The sequence below is a fragment of the Schistocerca serialis genome, chromosome 7 (assembly GCF_023864345.2).
Source record: "Schistocerca serialis cubense isolate TAMUIC-IGC-003099 chromosome 7, iqSchSeri2.2, whole genome shotgun sequence".
NCBI classification, from domain to species: Eukaryota; Metazoa; Arthropoda; class Insecta; order Orthoptera; family Acrididae; genus Schistocerca; species Schistocerca serialis.
This window is the reverse complement of record NC_064644.1, coordinates 299,257,465-299,283,515: the sequence shown is the minus strand read 5'-3', so window position 1 is coordinate 299,283,515 and position 26,051 is coordinate 299,257,465. Positions and strand designations below refer to the sequence as shown.

General features: G+C 45.0%; 1 protein-coding gene across 1 annotated transcript in view; it reads right to left on the bottom strand.

Annotated features, from left to right (window-relative positions):
* Window positions 1–26,051, bottom strand: part of LOC126413029 (myrosinase 1-like) — a 113,756-nt gene that overhangs the window by 41,260 nt on the left and 46,445 nt on the right. Inside the window, exons 5-6 of the mRNA XM_050082923.1 lie at window positions 18,790–18,884; window positions 11,474–11,621 (exon numbers count right to left, since the gene is read on the bottom strand). Of these exons, the coding sequence (XP_049938880.1) occupies window positions 11,474–11,621; window positions 18,790–18,884 (243 nt within the window). The remainder of the gene's footprint in view (window positions 1–11,473; window positions 11,622–18,789; window positions 18,885–26,051) is intronic.

Sequence of the window (26,051 nt, the reverse complement as noted above, 5' to 3'; positions counted from 1 at the left end):
ATGAATGTTTTAGTTGGACCACTTTTTTCGATTTGTGATAGATGGCGCTGTAATAGTCACAAACATATGGCTCAATTTCAGACGAACAGTTGGGAACAGGTAGGATTTTTAAATTAAAATACAGAACGTAGGTACGTTTGAACATTTTATTTCGGTTGTTCCAATGTGATACATGTACCTTTGTGAACTTATCATTTCTGAGAACGCATCCCGTTACAGCGTGATTACCTGTAAATACCACATTAATGCAATAAATACTCAAAATGATGTCCGTCAATCTCAATGCATTTGGAAATAAGTGTAACGACATTCCTCTCAACAGCGAGTAGTTCGCCTTCCGTAATGTTTGCACATGCATTGACAATGCGCTGGCGCATGTTGTCAGGCGTTGTCGGCGGATCACGATAGCAAATATTCTTCAACTTCCCCGCAGAAACAAATCCGGGGACATCAGATCCGGTGAACGTGCGGGCCATGGTATGGTGCTTCGACGACCAATCCACGTGTCATGAAATATGCTATTCAATGCCGCTTCAACCGCACGCGAGCGATGTGCCGGACATTCATCACGTTGGAAGTACATCGCCATTGTGTCATGCAGTAAAACATGTTGTAGTAACATCAGTAGAACATTACGTAGGAAATCAGCATACATTGCACCATTTAGATTGCCATCGATAAAATGGGGGCCAATTATCCTTCCTCCCATAATGCCGCACCATACATTAACCCACCAAGGTTGCTGATGTTCCACTTGTCGCAGCCATCGTGGATTTTCCGTTGCCCAATAGTGCATGTTATGCCGGTTTACGTTACCGCTGTTGGTGAAGGACGCTTCGTCGCTAAGTAGAAGGCGTGCAAAATATCTGTCATCATCCCGTAATTTCTCTTGTGCCCAGTGGCAGAACTGTACACGACGTTCAAAGTCGTCGCCATGCAATTCCTGGTGCACAGAAATATGGTACGGGTGCAATCGATGTTGATGTAGCATTCTCAACACCGACGTTCTTGAGATTCCCGATTCTCGCGCAATTTGTCTGCTACTAATGTGCGGATTAGCCGCGACAGCAGCTAAAACACCTGCTTGGGCATCATCATTTGTTGCAGGTCGTGGTTGACGTTTCGCATGTGGCTGAACACTTCCTGTTTCCTTAAATAACGTAACTATCCGGTGACCTGTCCGGATACTTGGATGATGTCGACCAGGACACCGAGCAGTATACATAGCACACGCTCGTTGGGCATTTTGATCACAATATCCACACATCAACACGACATCGGCCTTTTCCGCGATTGGTAAACAGTCCATTTTAACACGGGTAATGTATCACGAAGCAAATACCGTCCGCACTCCGAAATGTTACGTGATACCACGTAGTTATACGTTTGTGACTATTACAGCGCCATCTATCACAAAGCGAGAAAAGTGGTCCAACTAAAACATTCATATTTCTTTACGTACAACACGAATATGTAATAAAAAAATTGGGGGTTCCTATTTTAAAAAACGCAGTTGATATCCGTTTGACCTATGGGAGCGCCATCTAGCGGGCCAACCATAGCTCCATCTGGTTTCTCCCTTCAAGCTAGACGAGTTTCCTTCTTTGTAGTTTTTTCGTTTGATGCTATTTCGTGAGATACTTGGCCCGGTCACTATCAATGTACCACCCTATCTCCACCACCTGTTTTCTCTCTGCTGCATTCCTTTGTTTATGAACACTCGTCTTTCCTGTTAAATCTGAGTAATAACTCATCTCTTGCAAATTCTGACGTCATTGGTCAAAGCCACCGGGTTGTATCCCCTCTCTCAGTAGTCCCCAATTTTGTTACACCGAGTATGCAACGTAGCGCGTCCCTGCTGTGGGTACATAAGCACCGACCTGTAGGCAAGGGATTACTGTGCCATTTCTTTTATTCCGACGTGCATGTGAGACGTTAAATATGACGACGTTATTATCAAATGCGACCAAACAAAAGCAATGTGCTGTTATCTTTTCCTTGGCTGCCGGTGGACATACACGAGTTGACATCCAAAGGAGAATGATGAATGAAGATCTGTCATTCTTCTTCCTGGCCACCAGAGGACAACCACCAACAGATATCCAACAGAGAATGAAGAATGTCTATGGGGCAAGAGATCTGTCCAAAACCAGCGTTGTCAAGTGGTGAATCAGATTCCGTGCTGGTCGCAATTCGACACAAGACGCTCTTCGATCTGGGAGGCCAACTCAAGTGGGAGACACTCGAGCGCCCGCCCTATAGTTCTACTCTCCCCCCATGTGATTATCACGCCCTCGGTCCCTCAAGAAAGGCCTTCAAAGGTCGACGATTCCTGTTGGATGAGGATGCGTAGCAGGTAGTTACGGACTTCTTCATGCAGCAGGACATTGACGTTTACTAAACGGTTATCTTCAATCTGATGTGTCGGTGGGATGGTTGTTTCAATGCTCATGGCGATTTTGCCTGATCTGCGTATCGATTCTGGGCTGTACGGCCTTCGAACGGAAACATTTTGGTTTCCCCTTATACATTTTCACTGTTATGCAATCATACTTCATCGTTAGGCGTGACATTTTGGTTTATTACTTCTACTGCCGACTGTTCTCAACACAGTTTGCAGACAACATTCAAATGTACCACTGTATCAATACACGACACATAATTCGGGAAATATGACGTCATACATATCGAAATGCATGAAAAAGTAGCTTTTACTTAAAATGGAGAGCAAATTACCCAGATTATACTCATCCAGTGTTTCATAATGGGAGCACTTCGCGACTTCTAACAAACTTTAAGCACAATTTCAAAACTTCCTTAAATTTTCTCGCTTACATGCTTCAAGTCAAACACATTAATTCATCTGTAATCAACGTTTGAAGTAGTTTTACACATAAGAATTCGATTACTTTACAGAATCTGCGGTTTACTGATATACACTTGAAGCACAAAACTCACTGAGAGAAAAGGGACCACTGTGCGTAGAAAGCCAGTTATGCAGGAATGCGGCTCAAACCGTCCATCGGGAACTCCCAGCCAACAACGCAGCACTGTTGCAACCGCACATTGTAAACCATGTACACGGGCGTACTCTGTCAACTGACCTTAGTAAAAGTGATGTATCATGTACAGGCCCGCACACAGGATTAATTTGGGGGGGGGGGGGGGTGACTTTTTGTATTATAATATAAATACAGATTCGAATAAACCTTTTAATCGATCACACAGTCGGACAAGAATTGATTTGCTGTTTTCATTTGCCTTAAATGATCTACAAACTCATCACTAACTCACATTTTCGCAAAACTATTACATGAATGTTTATTTAATTTACAGCATGGTTACTGAAGTATCAGTCTAACACACAATGGAGAGCCAAAGAAACTGGTACAGCTGCCTAATATCACGGAGGGCCCCCGCAAGCAGGCAGAAGTGCCGAAACACGACGTGGCATGGACTCAACTAATGTCTGAAGTAGTGCTGGAGGAAACTGAAACCATGAATCCTGCAGGGCTGTCCGTAAATTCGTAAGCGTACGAGGGGGTGGAAATCTCTTCTGAACATCACGTTGCAAGGCATCCCAGATATGCTCAATAATGTTCATGTCTGGGGAATCTGGTGACCAGCGGAAGGGTTTAAACTCGGAAGAGTGTTCCTGAAGCCAGTCTATAGCAATTCTGGACGTGTGGGGTGACGCATTGTCCTGTTGGAATTGCCCGGTCCGTCGGAACGCACAATAGACATAAATGGATTCACGCGATCAGACAGGATGCTTACGTATGTGTCACTGTCAGAGTCGTATCTAGAGGTATCATGAGTCCCCTATCATTACAGCTGCACAAGTCCCAAACCATTACAGAGCCTCCACCAGCTTGAACAGTTCCCTGCTGACATGCAGGGTCCATGGATTAATGAGGGTGTCTCCATACCCGTACACATCCATCCTCTTGATACAGTTTGAAACGAGACTCGTCCGACCTGGCAACATGTTTCCAGTCATCAACAGTCCAATGTCGGTGTTGACGGGCCCAGGCGAGGCGTAAAGCTTTGTGTCGTGCAGTCATCAAGGGGACACGAGTGGGCATTCGGCTCCGAAAGCCCATATCGATGATGTTTCGTTGAATGGTTCGCAGGCTGACACTTGTTGATGGCCAAACATTGAAATCTGCAGCAATTTGCGGAAGGTTGCACTTCTGTCACGTTGAACGATTCTCTTCAGGCGTCGTTGGTCCCGTTCTTGCAGCATCTTTTTCCTGCCGCAGCGGTGTCGGAGATTTGATGTTTTACCGGATTTCTAATATTCATGGTACACTCTTGAAATGTCCGTACGGGAAAATCCCCACTTCATCGATACCTCGGAGATGCTGTGTCTCATCGATCGTGCGCCGAGTATAACGCCACGGTCAATCTCACTTAAATCTTCATAACCCGCCATTGTAGCAGCAATAACCGATTTGACAACTGCGCTAGGCACTCTTTGTCATATATAGGCTTTGCCGACCGCAGCGCAGTATTCTGCCTATTTACATATCTCTGTATTTGAATACGCAAGCCCATAACAGTTTTTTACTTATTTACACGTCAAGTTTCATAGGTCCAAATTGAGGAGCAAATCTCCAAGGTCATGGAACGTGTCAGTACATGAAATTGCAACATAAAAGTAATAACAGATAACAATAAAATGTTTATGAACCCAAAAAAAGTCAAGCCTTAAGTTTCAGTAAACAGAGTCAACAATATAATATAAGAATCAGCTTAATTTTTGAAGGAACTCCTCAACAGAATAGACAGAGTGACCCCTGAGGAACCTCTGCAGTTTCAATTTGAAAACGCGTGGATTATTGCTAAGATTTTTGAATTCTTGTGGTAGCTTATTGAAAATGGATGCAGCAGTATATTGCACACCTTTCTGCACAAGAGTTAAGCAAGTTCGATCCAAAAGCAGGTTGGATTTCTGCTGAGTATTAACTGAGTGAAAGCTGCTTATTCTTTGGAATAAGCTGATATTGTTAACAAGAAATGACAGTAAAGAATATATATATTGAGAGGTCAATGTCAAAATACCCAGACTAGTGAACAGGGGTCGAAAAGAGGTTTGCGAACTTAACACCAGCCCGATCCGCGGCTTTCTGAGCCAAAAATATCCTTTTAGAATGGGAAGAGTTACCCTAAAATACACTCCTGGAAATGGAAAAAAGAACACATTGACACCGGTGTGTCAGACCCACCATACTTGCTCCGGACACTGCGAGAGGGCTGTACAAGCAATGATCACACGCACGGCACAGCGGACACACCAGGAACCGCGGTGTTGGCCGTCGAATGGCGCTAGCTGCGCAGCATTTGAGCACCGCCGCCGTCAGTGTCAGCCAGTTTGCCGTGGCATACGGAGCTCCATCGCAGTCTTTAACACTGGTAGCATGCCGCGACAGCGTGGACGTGAACCGTATGTGCAGTTGACGGACTTTGAGCGAGGGCGTATAGTGGGCATGCGGGAGGCCGGGTGGACGTACCGCCGAATTGCTCAACACGTGGGGCGTGAGGTCTCCACAGTACATCGATGTTGTCGCCAGTGGTCGGCGGAAGGTGCACGTGCCCGTCGACCTGGGACCGGACCGCAGCGACGCACGGATGCACCCCAAGACCGTAGGATCCTACGCAGTGCCGTAGGGGACCGCACCGCCACTTCCCAGCAAATTAGGGACACTGTTGCTCCTGGGGTATCGGCGAGGACCATTCGCAACCGTCTCCATGAAGCTGGGCTACGGTCCCGCACACCGTTAGGCCGTCTTCCGCTCACGCCCCAACATCGTGCAGCCCGCCTCCAGTGGTGTCGCGACAGGCGTGAATGGAGGGACGAATGGAGACGTGTCGTCTTCAGCGATGAGAGTCGCTTCTGCCTTGGTGCCAATGATGGTCGTATGCGTGTTTGGCGCCGTGCAGGTGAGCGCCACAATCAGGACTGCATACGACCGAGGCACACAGGGGCAACACCCGGCATCATGGTGTGGGGAGCGATCTCCTACACTGGCCGTACACCACTGGTGATCGTCGAGGGGACACTGAATAGTGCACGGTACATCCAAACCGTCATCGAACCCATCGTTCTACCATTCCTAGACAGGCAAGGGAACTTGCTGTTCCAACAGGACAATGCACGTCCGCATGTATCCCGTGGCACCCAACGTGCTCTAGAAGGTGTAAGTCAACTACCCTGGCCAGCAAGATCTCCGGATCTGTCCCCCATTGAGCATGTTTGGGACTGGATGAAGCGTCGTCTCACGCGGTCTGCACGTCCAGCACGAACGCTGGTCCAACTGAGGCGCCAGGTGGAAATGGCATGGCAAGCCGTTCCACAGGACTACATCCAGCATCTCTACGATCGTCTCCATGGGAGAATAGCAGCCTGCATTGCTGCGAAAGGTGGATATACACTGTACTAGTGCCGACATTGTGCATGCTCTGTTGCCTGTGTCTATGTGCCTGTGGTTCTGTCAGTGTGATCATGTGATGTATCTGACCCCAGGAATGTGTCAATAAAGTTTCCCCTTCCTGGGACAATGAATTCACGGTGTTCTTATTTCAATTTCCAGGAGTGTATAATACCACACGACATAAGCGAATGAAAATAAGCAAAGTAGACAAACTTTCGCGTCGAACGACCACTTACTTCAGATATCGTTTGAATAGTAAGAATGGCACCATTAAGTCTTTGAACAAGATCCTGAACATGTGCTTTCCACGACAGTTTACTATCTATCTGAACACCTAGAAATCTGAACTGTTCAGTTTCACTAATCATATGCCCATTTTGTGAAATTAAAACGTCGGGTTTCGTTCAATTATGTGTTAGAAACTGTAAAAACTGAGCCTTATGTGATTTAGCATTAGTTTATTTTCAAAAAGCCATGAACTTATGTCACGAACTGCACTGTTTGAAACCGAGCTAATGTTGCACACAACATCCTTTACTACCAACCTAGTGTCATCTGCAAACGGAAATATTTTAGAGTTACCTGTAATGCTAGAGGGCATATCGTTTATATAAATAAGGAACATGAATAGCCCCAACACTGATCCCTGGGGCACCTCCCCCTCTCCCCCGTTATTTCTTCGGCGCTTCAGTGCAATAAGCAATAGAAAGGCAAATATTTCGAAAAATTCAAAGAAAATACTAGAAGTTAACAAAGTAAAATCAGGTCATCTTGGGGATCGAATGAAACTGTCAGTTTTAGCAACAGGGTTCATAATAATATGGCGGTTAATGGACAGGTGTGCCAATCTATTCAGCCTCTATTCTTCCAGTATCGAGCGCAAGTAAGTTTTCCGTCGACACAAGCAGCTAATACTTCTCTTTCTCTCTCTCTCTCTCTGTCTCTTTCTCTCGTACACTGCAGCCGCTTGTGGTCCACTCAGACTGTCCACGCGTCTGCAGGCCTCAGTCCTGCACATAATAGAAAGAATCTGGAGCAGGCTGGTTTGGGTTGGCCAGCGCTGAACTGGAGAGTAACTTGCTGCTCTGTGGCCCGTTATTGCATTTTTACAAAGCTCCATAGTCCACGGCGATAGCTGTACTCGAGTTGTGACCCATGGCAACTGACTCTGGCAACGTCGATTTTCCCCGGTGTCGATACTGACGGTACGCTTTAGTCCAGGCAAAGTGAAAGCACCGACGTCCTGGCCATAGACGGGTCATTTGGCCCCGACTGACTGCCGAGTCTTCCTCAGCCAGTGGATTAATCGAGATGCGGTATTCAGGAGCGTAGCGCAACGGTCTCCCGGCCGTTGTCGACTTAGCAGACTCAGACCGCAGCTACTAGACATAGTGGCATGTTATAACTCTCAGTGCCCGCACAACCTCGGAGTTTAAGCCCCTACCGTCAACAGTCACGCTGACAGGCTGTACGAGGTCTGACGACATCACAGTCTCGTGGAAATGTGAACAATTCGGGGTTGACATAGAGCAATCTCTTCGTTCTAATACGTCAGCTACGCAATTTTATCACTCATTAATTTATGCAATGACTCCACAGCCCCATATCGTTGAGTTGATGTGTTACTTAGGATGCATACTTTTTCAAAATGATATTACTAATATCATAATTGCAATGAATTCTCATGTGGGGTGTTTCTCGGTATCTCACTGTTTCAAGGATTACTGAGTTACGAGTTCACCTTGAAATCGTCAGTTCCTGCTGCAGACTGTGAGTACAATACTTTCAGAAGCATAGGATTTTATGGGAACCATCAATTCTCTAAATCAACGTCATCAGCCTAATGACGTCTTCTTCGACGAAGCGTTAAAGACTAATCTCCTTTCCTTACTTCCAACTTGATTCTCACTGTGTACTGCGTACGCCCATGCAAATTAGTCCCAAACTTCTTGTTCGAACCTTTCACATCTACATCTACATTCGTACTGCGCAAGCCACCTTATGCTGTGTGACCGAAGCTACTTGTGTGTACCACTGCGTATTTCCCCCTTTCCCGTTCCAGTACCGAATGATCGCACAGGAAGATCGATTGTTGTTAAGCCTCCCTATGAGCTCACGTCTGTCTAATTTTACTTTCGTGGTATGCTCCCGAGATATACGTGGGAGGAAGTAATATATTGGTCCGCTTCTCTAGGAACGTACGCACTCAGACTTTTAACAGTAAACCACTCCTTGATCCACAATGCCTCTCTAGTAGCATCAGCCACTGGAAATGGAAGGCATCTGACTGATCCTTTCGCTATTACGAAACTCTGACTTACCACGCTGCTCGTCTTTCGATATTCTCCGGTGCCTCTATCAATCGTATCTAGCAGCGGTCACAGACTGAGCAGCAATACTCAAGTTTCGGTCGAACGAGGGTTTTGCAAATGTTTGTGTGAATTGTTATGGGACGAAACTGCTGAGGTCATCGGTTCCTAGACTTACACACTACTTAAACCAACTTACGCTAAAAACAACACACACACACACAGAGACACGCGCGCGCGCGCGCATACACACACACACACACACACACACACACACACACAGGCCCGAGGGAGGACTCGAACTTCCGGCGGGAGGGGCCGTGCGAGGGTTTTGCAAGCTACCTCCTTCGTGTGTGGACTACTTGAAAATTCCTCCCAATGAATCTCAATATGTGATGTGCCGTTCCCACGATTAGTTTGAGTGGTAGTTACATTTTAAATCGCTCCGTTCGCATACTCCTAGATGTGTAATGGATTTGACTGCTTCTAGAAACTGCTCGACAATCGTGCAACCATGCAGTTACAAGTGCTAGCTGCTTCTTAATGAGCAATACGTCACGTTTGTTATGATCTGGGTCAACTGCCCGTCCCCACCCCAAGCGTAAATCCTCTGCATATCTTTCTGCATTTCGCTGCAATTTACTAACTCTAAGACTTGTCTATAAACAACAGCGTCGACCGCTAACAGCTTCACGGGCCTTTGCCGTTATCCATTAGGTTATATACATGTACTGTGGACAGCAACGGTACTGTAAGACGTCCTAGGGACACACCCTAAATTAATTTTACATCTTACGATGTCTCCTCTTTAAGAATGACATTCTGAGTTCTATTTGCTAGAAAATCTTAATCCAGTCACAAAACTGATGTGACATACCGCACTTTGTTCGTTGTGCAACACTACAGAACTGCATCAAACGCCTTCCAGAAGTTAATGAGCACGGCCTCAACCTGGGCTTCAGTAACTACTGCCTCTTGAGTCTCGTGGGTGCATAGAGCGAGCTGGGTTTCACACGATCGTTGTTTTCGGAACCCATTTGGATTCCTAGAGAAGAGATTTTCGGTCTCCAGAAAGGCCATAAGACGCAAGCATAAAGCGCTATCCAATGTTTTACAATATGATGGTGTCGGTGATATATGCCTATAGCTGTGCACGTGTTTGACGACCCTTCTTTAAAACGGGAATGACGTTCAGTGTGATGAAACCCTTCGTTCCTCCAACGACCTGTGGTAGACAGCTTCTAAGTCGACTAATTTCTTTCGCATACTCTGTGTAGAATCGCATACTCTACCTGGCCAGAAGTATGCGGCACCCCTTTGTAATGCGGAATTGACCACTAGATGTCACGAGAGGCGGACGCACCAGAATAAATGGAGTAGGGGAGTTTTGTGTTGTCGCTTAAGAAGTAGTAACAGCAGAATGGGTCTGTAGGAGAGCTCAGCGACTTCGAATCTGGACTAATCATTATATATCACTTGAATGTAGGCCACCGTAGCTGAGTGGATGGCGCACGGGCTTGTCATGCCAGGCGGCCCATGTTCGATTCCCGGCTGGGTTGGAGATTTTCTCCGCTCAGGGACTGGGTTTTTGTGTCGCCTTCATCATCATCATTTCATCCTCATCGACGGGCAAGTCACCGAAGTGGCGTCACTTCGAAAGACTTGCACCAGGCGATCGGGTCTACCCGCCGGGAGGCCCTCGGTACACGCCATTTCATTTTCATCTCTTGAATAAGAAATCCATCTGGGACATTTCAGACATTCTAAAGCTGGTGATGTGACCGTGAAGTAGAAACACAAAGAAACAGCCACAGCAAAACCAAGTCCAGGCTGACAGCGAGTGTCGAGCATTGTGAAGGTTGGTTGTAAAGCGGAAGGAGTCACTAGGGGTTCCAAAGTGCTACCGGCAGTCCATATAGCACAATGACTGTGAGGACGGAATTAAAAAGGATGGAGTACGATGCTCGAGAAGCTCCTCGTAACCTACACATTTCTGTAGCCAATACTGAGCGACGTTTGAGATGGTGTAAACAGCGACGCCGCTGAACGGTAGATGTATGGAAACGAGTGAACGTGTGATTCTGGAGTCAGGTGTCCCGCTATATCCTGTGGTAATCCAATGGAAGGGTGTAGGTTTGGCGAATGCCTGGAGAACTTTACTTACCAGCATGTGTAATGCCAACAGTGAAGTACGGAGGAGGTGGTGTTGTTAAGAAAACACTAAATGAGGAAGGATTTTGACACATTTTACAGCTTTGTGCACTACATCTAGTAGAAGAACAGTTCGATGAATATGACTGCTTGTAGCAACATGAACATGCGCACTGTCCTAAAGAGCTTCTGTGAAGCAATAGTTTGCGGACAATAACATTGCTGAAATGGACTGGCCTGTCCACAGTCCCCACCTGAACCCAATGGAACACCTTTGGGATGTGTCGGAAAGTCGACTTTGCTCCAGATTCCGGCGTTGTGCATCCCAACCTCCTCTGGTTCCGTTTCTTGAGAAAGAATGGGGTTCCATTCCTCCACAGACACTCAGACACACCAAGGAAAGTAACCCAGCAGAATTCAAGCTGTCATAATGGCGACGGGTGGCTACACTCCGTGTTAGTATCCACTAATAGGTGTCCAGCTACTTGTGATTAGATAGTGTAAATGTCCCATCAGGTCCAGTCGCCTTTGCTCTGTTCAGCGGTGTGGCACACTTGAAGCGATGTAAGCCTCACTTACCCCTTATGCTTTCAACCTCCTCTGGCGTGAAGCTGGGCAGCCTGGAGCGCGGTCTACCCTCTCCTATGCTGTTTGCGTCCACCCTCTCGCGCACCACTGCAGGGTAGTCACCAGAGGAGCTGAAGATTGGGTGCGCGAACAGCCCCAGCTGAAAACCAGGAATCTTGCTCAGCGATAAGCGCAACTTGGAAGCAACACTCGTACAGCAAGAGAAACAGTGGAATCTAAAAGAAGACAAAATTATATTGCCACTTTCCCAGCTCTCCTCTGGTGGTAAAACCTAAATTTTCACTGACAGAAATGTCACGTTTACTAAAACGTGCCGAATTATTGCGTCCCGCTCGAATAAATTTCTTGGAGAAATTCAGTGTTTCCTCCCCATCAACAAAGGACATCACCAGAGGGGAGAAGGGAGAGCAGGGGAGTTCCTGTAAGCAATTAATAAATGTGAAGGAAATCAGTTACCATCCTCAAACGCTTCAGTGTAACATTCTCTTCAAAATGATAAATGGTCTTCCAGCTGAGTTAATCCAGTCCAGTACACAGTTTTAACCTGTGCAGGTATCAAATAAGCCTGCACTCCGTGCAGAGCGAACATTCATACTGGAAACAGCCCCCAGACTATGACCAAGCCGTTTCTCTGAGATGACCTTTTTACCCAAGAGTCCCACCAAGTATGCAGCAGAACTGTGAAGTTTGGAAAGAAGGAGATGGTATGCAGCAGAACTGTGAAGTTTGGAAAAAAGGAGATGAGGTACTGTCAGAAATAAACCAGTGCGGGGAGAGTCGACAGTCGTGCCTAAATAGCTCAGTCAATAGAGCATTTTCACGGGAAATGCTAACGTCCTGAATGCTGTCAGGACCATGTGCTCCGCTTACAGTCTTTAGCCTTTGGTCCTTCTGCGTACAAACTCATCATATCTATTGAAAGGGATGCGTAGCAGCACGGTCTCTGCGTGTTTATTCAGAAGTACCTACAGGGTTTCAGAAGACGACTGTCCGAAAACTTAAAGACAAACAGAAAACAGACACACAACCGTGGATAGAGCATCCGTACAAGTTTTTAAGGGACGTCAAACGGGCCGACTTGGAGCAGGAGAGGCATCACAGGACATTTTAATTTCCAGTGTCTATACTTTTACAAATAAATTCATAAAACTTTGTCAGCATCACCAGGAAGGATTCAGGATTCACACTCATTGCAGTGGAAGTTCGAAAACATAACAAAATAAATTTTTTGCGTGTGAAAATTCATCATTTTTTCACTTACTAATGGCTGCATTTGTTGCTACAGGTACACTTTTCTTCATAAGTTAGAGAGATTCTTCGATGAATTTTGCATATCATACATACCATATTTACAGGTGCATGAAACTCTAGAATTTATTTAATTTATGAAAAAACGAATGAGCTGCTGTATTTTAAACTTCATGTTTAGAAAAAAACACAAATTTTGTAGTTAATTACCTCATTTTTACCACAGTTTTTAGATTTGGAAAATTCTAGAGTTTCATACACCTTTAAGTATTATTTATGAAGAAAAGTGTACCTATAGCAACAAATGCTGCCATTAGTAAGTGAAAAAATGATAAAATTTCATATGTAAAAAAAATTATTTCGTTATGTTTTACAACTTCCACTGCTAAGAGTGTGAATTCTGAATCCTTCCTGGTCATGCTGACTAAGTTTTATAAATTTATTTGTAAAAGTATGGACAGTGGAAATTGAAATGTGCTGTGGTGCCTCTCCTGCTCCAAGTCGGCCCGTTTGACGTCCTACCCCCCCCCCCCCCCCCCCCCCCCTCCTTAACACACTTTACGGGTGCTCAATATTATCAGTGTTTGTGTCGTGAGAAGCGTCAGTATGTGTGTACAAATCCTGAAGTCACTGTTGCTGCAGAGCAACGGACACCGAGGGAAGCCTGTTTTTGAATCCGCTCGAATGTTCACGTTCTAATTCGACGCTACAATACGCAGACGCTTTTTCTACATGTTCTGACATGCCTGCCCCCTAGTGGTGCGCTCTGAAACTGTTCACGGCGCGTGTTACGAGCAGAAAGTTATAGATACTCTAGTTACTTAAGTGTCATTCTTTTGAATATCTTGTGGCTTTTTCGCGGTCATCTTCTGAAACTATAGAGATACTTATGAATAATGTTTTATAATCTGGCTTTCCATAGCGTCGCTGGATGACGTTCCCGAATATTGCTCCTTATCTTCAATGTATTCCTCATGACACCCCCCACAACTCTTCAGAGCTTGCCATGATTCTTTTGTTACACCCTGCATATCGTAAACAGTAACAGTCTAACGATTTCTCCCGATTAAAATCGGAGTTAGTAAGTCTTTAGTGCACTCACAAAGCTGCTCAGGAATCCCGTAAGCTCATTATGTGATCCCGAACGAAATTTTCACTGTGCACCGGAGCGTGCGCTAATATGAAACTTCCTGGCAGATTAAAACCAGACCGAGACTCGAACTGGGGACCTTTGCCTCGCCAACTTTTTTTCCCTATACGTCTTCCACTTCACGCGTTGGCCCCTATCACCCCTACTATCCCCAAAAACCTATCTAACCTACAAACAAAACAACAGCTAGTGCCACCGCCACTTTCACCCTAAAAGCTAACTACGGCGGATGTTTGCCACCACTTCAGGCTCCACCCACGAACAGAACCTAAATACGCTCTTTATCGTTTTGTTAAAAAAAGAGGGATAAAAGAAAGGGTACAATATTTCTATTATTTTATTTGTTCCATTTTCATTCATTTTTTTTTTTTTTTTTTTTAAATCTCCTTCCGGGGTTTTCCACAGCAAACAGACGGTGGGATAACCATGTCGTCTTCTCCTTCAGAAAGGGTGAAACACCCTGTAATTACATTTGATATCCCTCATCAGTCCATCCTGTGTCATATCTTCAATCTCTTTTCACACCTGGTACATCCTAATGGTCTGGAGGGTGCGTAAACAACGACCCCAAGTAATTGACGAAGAGCGAACCATACGACACCCTGCGCCGTAAAAGCGTGTAGTTGCTCGTTAAATAGTGCCAAAAATCTAACAACTCTGTAACGCTCTCACTAAAAAAGTATGACAACGGCATACCTTTAACCCATACCGTGCAGTTATGGCGAGTAGCAGGGTAGTAAGTGACGTCGGGTTGGATCAGTTTGGTGGTCTCTACGGACTGAGGCGTCCGTCGCAGCAACAATGACAACATACGACGTGTGAGGACCCAGCAGTCGGCAGCCGTATCACAAACGAAACGGTGCATGTCGACAGCAGCGCATCTGGGGCAGGGAGGGTCCTCGGCCAGACTCAAAGTGTATAAACGTTGTCGGATGGAGAATATTTCCGTCGTTATCACATACTACAGCGCCCTCACCGCGGTGAGGAGGAAAGGTGAGTGTATGTTACTCCATACCCGCTTCCAGCCAACCGCCGGATGTCAGCGTTCAATCACATTACCAGGCAGTGTCCGTTGAAAGTAGCGGTGGAAGTCCTTGGTTCTAGGAGCCCGCGAGGTCGATAGGACATCCAACAGGTAACTCATGCCGACCAGATAGCTACGAATGTGACACAATGGTAGCGCGATATGTCCATTCCAGACCGAGATGCGTACTGGGGACCTTTCGCTGACTTGTGCTCTACCGACTGAGCTATCCAAGCACGATTCGGGACCCGTGCCCACAACTTGACTTACGCCAATACCTCGTCTCCTACCTTCCAAACTTCACAGAAGCTCTCCTACGGTACTGGCGGACATAAAGCTGTGAGTAAGAGTCGTAAGTCTTGCTTGGGTAGCTCAGTCGATAGAACACGTGCCCGCGAAAGGCAAAGGTCCGGAGTTCGAGTCTCGGTCTGGCACACAGTTTTCAGCTTCAAAGAAGTTTCATATCAGCGCATACTCTGATGCAGAGTGAAAATTTCATTCTGGAAACATCCTCCAGGCTGTGGCTAAGTCATGTGTCCGTAATATCCTTTCTTCCAGAAACGCTAGTCTTGCAAGTTTCTCAGGAGAGCTTCTGTGAAGTTTGGAAGGTAGGAAATAGGTACTGGCGGAAGTAAAGCTGTGAGGACGGGTCGTGAGTCGTGTTTGGGTAAGTCAGTCGGTAGAACACTTCCCCGTGAAAGGCAAAGATCCCGAGTTTGAGTTTCGGTCCGGCATACAGTTTTAATCTGCCAGGACGTTTCACTATGTGGTCATTGGTTGGCAGTGAACAACTGTATCGCCGACCGAAGTGGCCGTGCGGTTAAAGGCGCTGCAGTCTGGAACCGCAAGACCGCTACGGTCGCAGGTTCGAATCCTGCTTCGGGCATGGATGTTTGTGATGTCCTTAGGTTAGTTAGGTTTAACTAGTTCTAAGTTCTAGGGGACTAATGACCTCAGCAGTTGAGTCCCATAGTGCTCAGAGCCATTTGAACCATTTGAACAACTGTATCGAACGCTTTCGGACAGGATACCAACTTGAGCGCCACTATCCACTGCGTTCTGTATCTCGTGAGCTAAGTGGGTGACCTGAGTTGCACAAGATCGTTATTTCCAGAATTTATGTTAAAGCCTATAGAGGAGATTCCAAACACATTATGATACGTGAGCATAAAAAGTGCTCCATAATAATATACGCCAATTCAGCGACGGAAGTCTATAGTTACGTGCACTTTTCCGAGATGTATAGCGTTGGAGCGCTGGCCAGCTGAGACTTTACAATATTTCTGTTAGATTCACTTATCGGTCAAGCTTGTGACCATTCATACTATCTTTATTTTTATACGCTCGATCTCCCTTGTCAGTCTCGTTGGTCTGACTACCAGTCAAGCATGAGCTTTACACGTGCTTTATATAGTTTTTCTGATGGGCATTGACAGAGAGAAATTTATTTTTCTCGAGTGAATTTACACAAAGTGACGCTAACACTGGGGCGGAGGGGGGGAGAGAGGGAGGGGGGGTATAAACTTATTTGGAAGACTGAATGGGGAAAATACAACAAGGTATCCTTACATGTTTCACCTCACGACTTCAAAGTTAATGAGACAAAATCATAAACTGAACGTCAAATCGGCACCTCAAGTTGCGTACCAGAACAAGTAAGCAGCGAACTGCTCACAATATGGATCGCGCTTCCATGGATTGCATCATTTACATATCCTCAAAATCAGCAAAGCTGCACCCATCAGCACCAGACTGTGACCATCTCCCTCCTCAACTTTCTACGTTCAAAATACTCTACATGCAGGGAACAATTCAATGGCGTTGCCAGATTGACGGACGAAAATACCGCTTATTTAACGAAAGAACAGGGGAACGCAGTAGAAACTTCTCATTCTTGACATACAAAATAAACATTAACAAACACGAGATTGGTACCTGCGTGGAGTAATGTCTCCTCGATAGTTCGGCTTCTTCGCGCCAAATGGCGAGGCGACGCATTCGACTGGATACATCTAAATTTTTGGAGAAAAGTAACTGTCTTTGTAAGAACCCCCCCCCCCCCCCCACTCGTACTAAACCTCCAGAAATGTCTAAGTTTAGCCGTGGATCCGTAGATGATGGTGTAAGGGGCGTACAGTATAACTGGTAACGCTTTCCCATCCGAGTTTTGCGATAACTCAGTCTGCTCTTGAACTGACATGGTGAGACGCCGCTTAGGAATTCTTCCTATCTGCCACGTGAAGATGCTCTCGTAGTTTTCTGTCTCCTTGCAGAGCTGTAGCAGCGGCGTTGGATTCTGAAAGTACAATACTACAGTGTATGTTTTACGTAACGAAGCGGTAAGAAATTTTGTGAAAATAATTTATATACGGGATGCCATTATTAGGCGTTCATTTAAGAAACACCGCAAAATGAACTTGTTCACACTGATTATAGGCTAACTATTAACGGCACAAGAGCACGGTCTATTACATGACTAGGTCGAAAGGCATCCTATCGATGGCTGCCGGCTATGGCACACAGTCTGAAACTCGAGCGTACAATCGGTATAGTTCGCATAAAATCGTACATCTTCGGTTATGCCAAAGTTATTCATTTATATATTTATATCAACGTTTCAGGCACTCTGAAATTATTGAAATATAATACTTATGACCTGCAGACGCCTCTTAATGTCTGAGTGGCAAAAGGCAACTTTCATTAGCAAATATTTATTAATAACAATTACTTCATTCGCGCCAAAATAAACGTTCTTTCCTGCCGTTCGCTCCTTACTCTGTACGCAGTGCAGCGCTGATACATTCACTTCACGTATGTGAAACAGCAAAATAAATAAATAAATAAAAGTAAAAAAATTGCGCTCTTATCTGCAAATAAGGGGTTGTATGTTAACCGGAGATCTAGAAATGACGGAGAGGCTCCGTCCCCGCCGCAGCCGCAGTGGTCCACAACCCCACGACGACTGCTGCAGTCCACTCACCCGTCCGCCGCCCCACACCGAACCCGGGTTTACTGTGCGGTTCGGCCCCCTGTGGACCCCCCCCCCCCCTCCCCCAGGGAACGTCTCACACTAGACGAGTGTAACCCCATGTTTGCGTGGTAGAGTAATAGTGGTGCACGCGTACGTGGAGAACTTGTTTGCGCAGCAATCGCCGACATAGTGTAGCTGAGGCGGAATAAGGGAAACTAGCCCGCATTCGCCGAGACAGATGGGAAACCGCCTAAAAACCATCCACAGACTAGCTGGCTCACCGGACCTCAACCCAAGTCCGCCGGGCGTATTCGTGCCGGGGACCAGGCGCTCCTTCCCGCTCCGGAAAGCCGTGCGTTAGACCGCCCGGCTAACCAGGCGGGCAAAATAAGGGTTGGCTTACATCTTTCGCGCACACCCCTCAGACACAGCAGACGTTACTTCAGCGTTTAGTAGATAACTTTCCATCCGGGATAGAGTGATGCCTTCTTCCTGTGATGAAATTTTAGACCTAGTTGTAAATTCGTCCAGATATCCCATAAGAATGAACTTCTTTTACACGGTGTTCATGTGGTACCGAATGAAACGCTTTTTGAAAGTGTAAAAACCCCCGAATAGATGTGATTTCCTCTTACTGTGCCACGTATGACATCATGTGGCATCAGCACGAATTTAGTTTCTGTGAGTGATGCTTAAACTACGTTGATTTGCATGGAGAAGGTTATTTTATTACAGGTAGTTCATAGTGTCTGAACCCACCTCTCTTATGGAGTCTAAACCCTGAGAAACCACTCTCTGAATGGTTAAAACAGAATCAGGTTGGAGCATTTAAAACTGGAGCTGGCAGTTTAGACGCTTGTCCCAGCCATCTCATTGCGAGAAAGTGCTGTGGAGGTGAGGCCCGTAGCAGTTACCTGAAACTGTAGCATCCGCTCGGAGGCAGCGTGGTCTTCCTCAGAGTCGCTCAAGGGCTCGTACCAGTCTGTGTTGAGCGTGATGCCGACAGTGCCTGCAACACAGAGTAACGTGTCTGCAGTCGGTTTACTCAGCCTGACAACAGGAGCGTTTCAGCAATTTAATGTAAGACGTTACTCAATACCTCTTCAATATAAAGAAACAGGATTGCTCATATTGCTTGAAGCATCTGGTTTTCTGATTTTAACTGTAACCTTACGTTGTGAGACCTTCCATCGATACCGGCCAACTTAGCATGGAATCCAGAAAAGAAGAAAAATTTCTTTAAAGTCAGTATCCCCATTAGACTGTTTTTTATTTGCAGTGTTACATTTACACAATCATGATTTTAAATACGACAGTATGTCATCTTAGGCACTGCATAACATTAAAACACTTGGTAATGGCACTTTGAAGACGAAATCATGATCGTGTAAATGTAACACTGCAAATAAAATGGTTCAAATGGCTCTGAGCACTATGGGACTTAACTTCTGAGGTCATCAATCCCCTAACTAACCTAAGAACAGCACAAACATCCATGCCCGAGGCAGGATTCGAACCTGCAACCGCAGCGGTCGCGCGGTTCCAGACTGTAGCGCCTAGAACCGCTCGGCCACTCCGGCCGGTACCGCAAATAAAAAACAGTCTAATGGCGATACCGACTTTAAAGAAATATATTATGACCGTGGCCCCACAATATGAAGAAATTATTGAAGTTAAATTTGATGCTATCGATGGATGTTAACAATTAGTTGGGTGGATCAAGTACGAAATGAAGTAATGAAAGGAATACGCTAAGAAAGAAGTCTACAGAAGATCTTTTCCAGAACAAATGGAACATCTCCTACAGCATCGAGGAGTAGTAACTTCATACTGGATAGAGTGGTAGAGGTTAAAAATAGTAAGTACAGAGTGCAGACTATAACACTTTATCATACTCGTACAATGAAGGCTTTCACGACAGGATGTTTCGGTTGCTTAGAATTCTTCCGGGTTGTATGGCCGTGGTCCATGGAACTCTTCAATCCGTGACGTTTCGTGCAAGTCTACGTTGGACATCTTCGGAGGTGCTCCTGATTGTGCTGAGTCTTATCGACTGACGAGTCGGACGTCGAAGAACGGCCTAAATACCGTGGAAAGTGGGCGTGGTCTGGATTTCACGTGATAGCAGAGATAAACCATGCCAAAGATAAATTTTTTTAACTATCGATCATAGTAAGTCAAAGATAAAACATTCTCATCGATTCTGTAGCGCCACAGTCAATATATCACTGAGTTTCATGGCTTCTTCTTCTCCACGGTGTTTAGGCCACTCTTCAACGCCCGATTCGTCACTTGACAAGACTCAGCACAATCAGGAGCACCTCCGAAGATGTCCAAAGTAGCCTTGGACGAAACGTCAGGGATTGAATAGTTCCATGGACCACGGCCATACAACGCGGAAGAATTCTCAGCAGCTATAACACTTTAATACAGATGTACTACCTATTTTTTTTTATAATGTAAATTATATTTTTTTGTAAATTTTAAACTGTTATCTGGAGCTGAAAATGGAATATGTTTCGTAGCTAATGCAAATATCACACTGGGTCAGTAGCGACATGAAACTAATAGTAAAAGGGAAATTCTGTACCGTTTGTCAAAACGTAAAGAAAAACGCTAGCGCCGGCTCTGGACGCTGCTGTGTGGTGTCAAAGAGAGTGCGCGGCACTCCAGTGCTATTTTGTAAACAATAATTGTGTGGACGAACGAGTTGCGTACTGAATGGAAAGTTAGGTCCATGTGAGACCAAATTGTTAATTACGAGGTATAACGGACGTGACAGGTGTGGGTAGATGTATAAGGGTCCAGGAACATCAACATCATGCCCCACAACTGGTCATTGCTAATCAGTGTGCCCTTAATACACTCTAAGGGGAAAAAAAGAAAAGAAAAGGCGCACCGCAAAGGAATATACTAATGGAACGTAATTCGATAGACGTCACATCTATGTACAGACAAAGAAATGATTACAATTTCAGAAAAACTGGATGATTTATTCAAGAGATAGAGGTTCACAAAAAGGGCAAAGTTAATAATGTATTGGCCCATCTCAGACCCTTATGCAAGCAGTTATTCGGCTTGACGTTGATTGACGGAGTTGTTGGATGTCCTGAAGAATATCGTGCCAAATTCTGTCCAATTGGCGAGTTACATCGTCAAAACCCTAGCTGGTTGGAGAGACCTACCCGTAATGCTCTAAACGTTATCAATTGGGGAGAGGTCCGGCGATCTTGCTGGCCAAGGTAGGATGTGGAAAGCTCTAAGGCAGGCAGTAGAAACTCTCGCCGTGCATGGGCGGACATTATCTTGCTCAAATGTAATTTAAGAATGGGTTGGCACGAAAGGCAACAAAACGTGGCGCTGAATATCGTCGACGTACCGGTATGCTAAAGGGTGCAGTGGATGACAACCAAAGGAGTCCTGCTACGAAATGAAACGAAATCCCAGGCCATCACTCCTCGTGACAGGTTGTATGGCGGGTGACAGTCAGGTTGGTATTCCAACGCTGTCTGGTGCGTCTCCAGTCCCTTCTTCACTGGTCATCGGGGCCTAGAATCTCATTAACTGGAGTAGATTCTCCACAGTGATGAGCCCCGATTCGACTGAACTGCAACGACCAGGAAAGACGTGTCCGGAGACGCTCCAGAGAGCAGTGGGTTACCAACCTGTCACCCGCCCTACGGACTGATGGCTCTGGAGTGCCATTTATTTCATTTCATAGCTTTTGGTTGTCAGCCCCGGCAACCTTGTAGCACAGTGGTATGTCGACCATATTCTACGCCCCGTTTCGTTGCTCTACATGGCAAGCTATCCTGGGCTCACATTTCAGCAAGATAATGTCCACCCGCACCCCCCACTGTCTGCCATCGTGCTTGCCAAACTCTATCTTGGCTAGCAAGGTCGCCGGATCTCTCCCCAATTAAGAATGTTTGGAGCATTATGGGCAAGGCCCTCTTATCAGCTCGGGATTTTGACTAGCTAATGTGCCAATTGGACAGAATTTGGCACAATACCCTCAGGAGCACATCCAACAACTCTGTCAATCAATGCCAAGACTAATAACTCCTTGCATAAGGACCAGATCTGGATCAACGCGTTATGGACTTGCTCAATTTGTGAAGCTTTTTCTCTTGAATAAATCATCACATTTTTCTGAAATTGTAAGCGTTTATATATTCATACATTAACGTCACACCTTCCGATTTTCGCCTGATTCGAATAATTCCTTCGTGGTGCGCCTTTTTCTTTTCTTAGAGTGTGTATGGAGTAAAAGGAGCATTGTCGCAGACACCTAGGACATCGCTGTAACATTCGCGAAGAACTGTCAGACTGTTCATTTTCGTCCAGACTAGAAATAATGTGAGGCATATCCGGTAACTTTGAGTGAACTTTTATAGATAATAACCGTTGTTTGTTAGAACTTAAGTTCCCCGATCTAATTAAAAAGCGTAATACTGCCAGTTTTGATTTCTTGTTGAAATTATGACTGATCATTAATAATCTACATCTAAATCTACTTATATACTCCGCTAGCCACCAAGCTGTGTGTGGCGGAAGGTACAATTCGCATCAAAGTCATATTCCCCACCCCCACTCTGTTCCACTCGCGGATCGCGCGAGGGAAAAACGACTGTCTGAACGCCTCAGTACGAGTTTTAATTTCTCTTATCTTTGAATGGTGATCACTGAGCGATTTTAAAGTTGATGGTAATAATATATGCTCTACATCCTCGGTGAAGATCGGATTTCGGAATTTAGTCAGCAGCCCCTTCTGTTTAACGCGTCGTCTATCTGCAAGTGTGTCGCACTTAAAACTTTCTATGAGATTTGTAACGATCTCGCGCTGGCTAAATGTACCAGTCACGAATCTTGCCTAGCAAAAAAAGGAGAGAACCCAGAAGATATGGCCGGATGTCAATGTAATGCGTCGGGAAGTTGTATATTCTGTTCCGTAATAACCAGAGACGACGTACGCTTTTACAATGTAATAGAACTTACATTGAAGTAAATTTCGTTTAATTATTACTGAAAAATTAAGGTTCAAATTCAAGATATAGAAAATTTTTACAGTTTTATTTGTTGTTGTTTATCCGAGTGTTACTTTGTGCTGCCTTAACTGGTTCATATTCAGCAGTTTAATTATTCTTCATTCAGGCGAGTAATTTCCTAGGTATTATAGATATTTCAGTGAGCCTCATTTGTAAAATTCATGAGTACTGTGCATGTAAGTAAACGTCAGCGTGAGGTTACGTAATTCCCGTTATCGCAGAGAGTTGTTACTTGTTATTCATTTCAGTAATGAGCATTTACTTATTATTCAAAATTATTACTTTTGATTTCTTAATAGTTTTAAAACAATGGCTAAAATTTTCAAGCTGTTATTTTGTGCTTTTTATGGTGGTTACGTCCATGAGAACATTCTGTATCCAGACATCTATTTAGACAAATACGTGAAACTTCCTGGCAGATTAAAACTCTGTGCCGGACCGAGATCCGGACTCGGGACCTTTGCCTTTCGCGGGCAAGTGCTCTACCAACTGAGCTATCGAAGCACGACTCACGACCTGTCCTCACAGCTTTAATTCCGCCAGTACCTCGTCTCCTACCTTCCACTTGCCTGCGAAAGGCAAAGGTCCCGAGTTCGAGTCTCGGTCCGGCACACAGTTTTAATCTGCCAGGAAGTTTCACAGATGTCATGTGACGCCCGCAACGACCAAAACACAACGATAAAAAAAAATGTTGGTAGAGCACTTGCCCGCGAAAGGCAAAGGTGCCGAGTTCGAGTCTCGGTCTGGCACACAGTTTTAATCTGCCAGGAAGTTTCATATCAGCGCACACTCCGCTGCAGAGTGAAAATCTCATTCTAGACAAATACGTAAATGTTATTGCTCTCAATATGGATTAGGCAACAACAGGTGATCTTCAATTGGATTGATAGATATTAAATTGTTTTACAAATAATTTCATTTGATTTTGCTAGGGGTTATTCAAAATTTCGTGGTACCCCCTTTCGTTTCGTACTTTACCGTGTATGGCAGCAATGTTTTACATGCGTTATTCAAAATTCCCCCCCATGAACCATGGACCTTGCCTCTTGGTGGGGAGGCTTGCGTGCCTCAGCGATACAGATGGCCGTACCGTAGGTGCAACCACAACGGAGGGGTATCTGTTGAGAGACCAGACAAACGTGTGGTTCCTGAAGAGGGGCAGCAGCCTTTTCAATAGCTGCAGAGGCAACAGTATGGATGATTGACTGATCTGGCCTTGTAACACTAAACAAAACGGCCTTGCTGTGCTGGTACAGCGAACGGCTGAAAGCAAGGGCAAACTACAGCCGTAATTTTTCCCGAGGGCATGCAGCTTTACTGTATGGTTAAATGATGATGGCGTCCTCTTGGGTAAAATATTCCGGAGGTAAAACAGTCTCCCATTCGGATCTCCGGGTGGGGACGTCATTAGCAGAAGAAAGAAAACCAACGTTCTACGGATCAGAGCGTGGAATGTCAGATCCCTTAATCGGACAGGCAGGTTAGAAAATTTAAAAAGAGAAATGGATAGGTTAAAGTTAGATATAGTGGAAATTAGTGAAGTTCGGCGGCAGGAGGAACAAAACTTTTGGTCAGGTCAATACAGGGTTATAATTACAAAATCAAATAGGAGTAATGCAGGAGTAGGTTTAATAATGAATAAAAAATAGGAGTACGGGTAAGTTACTATAAACAGCATAGTGAACGCCCACGCCTATTACAGTAGTACAAGTTTATATGCCAACTAGCTCTGCAGATGAAGAAATTGATGAAATGTATGATGAGATAAAAGAAATTATTCAGGTAGTGAAGGGAGACAAAAATTTAATAGTCATGGGTGACTGGAATTCGAGAGTAGGAAAAGGGAGAGAAGGAAACATAGCAGGTGAATATGGATTGGGGCTAAGAAATGAAAGAGGAAGCCGTCTGGTAGAATTTTGCACAGAGCATAACTTAATCATAACTAACACTTGGTTTAAGAATCACAAAAGAAGGTTGTATACATGGAAGAATCCCGGAGATACTAAAAGGTATCAGATATATTATATAATGGCAAGACAGAGATTTAGGAACCGGGTTTTAAATTGTAAGACATTTCCAGGGGCAGATGTGGACTCTGACCACAATCTGTTGGTTATGAGCTGTAGATTAAAACTGAAGAACCTGAAAAAGGTGGGAATTTAAGAAGATGGGATCTGGATAAACTGAAAGAACCAGAGGTTGTACAGAGTTTCAGGGAGAGCATAAGGGAACAACTGACAGGAATGGGGGAAAGAAGTACAATAGAAGAAGAATGGGTAGCTCTGAGGGATGAAGTAGTGAAGGCAGCAGACGATCAAGTAGGTAAAAAGACGAGGGCTAGTAGAAATCCTTGGGTAACAGAAGAAATATTGAATTTAATTGATGAAAGGAGAAAATATAAAAAATGAAGCAGGCAAAAGGGAATACAAACCTCTCAAAAATGAGATCGACAGGAAGTGCAAAATGGCTAAGCAGAGATGGCTAGAGGACAAATGTAAGGATGTAGAGGCTTATCTCACTAGGGGTAAAATAGATACTGCCTAAAGGAAAATTAAAGAGACCTTTGGAGAAAAGAGAACCACTTGTATGAATATCAAGAGCTCAGATGGAAACCCAGTTCTAAGCAAAGAAGGGAAAGCAGAAAGGTGGAAGGAGTATATAGGGGGTCTATACAAGGGCGATGTACTCGAGGACAATATTATGGAAATGGAAGAGGATGTAGATGATGATGAAATGGGAGATACGATACTGCGTGAAGAGTTTGACAGAGCACTGAAAGACCTAAGTCGAAACAAGGCCCCGGGAGTAGACAACATTCCATTAGAACTACTGACGGCCTTGAGAGAGCCAGTTCTGACAAAACTCTACCATCTGGTGGGCAAGATATATGAGACAGGCGAAATACCCTCACACTTCAAGAAGAATATAATAATTCCAAACCCAAAGAAAGCAGGTGCTGACAGATGTGAAAATTGCCGAACTATCAGTTTAATAAGTCACAGCTGTAAAATACTAACACGAATTCTTTACAGACGAATGGAAAAACTGGTAGCAGCCGACCTCGGGAGAGATCAGTTTGGATTCCGTAGAAATATTGGAACACGTAAGGCAATACTGACCTTACGACT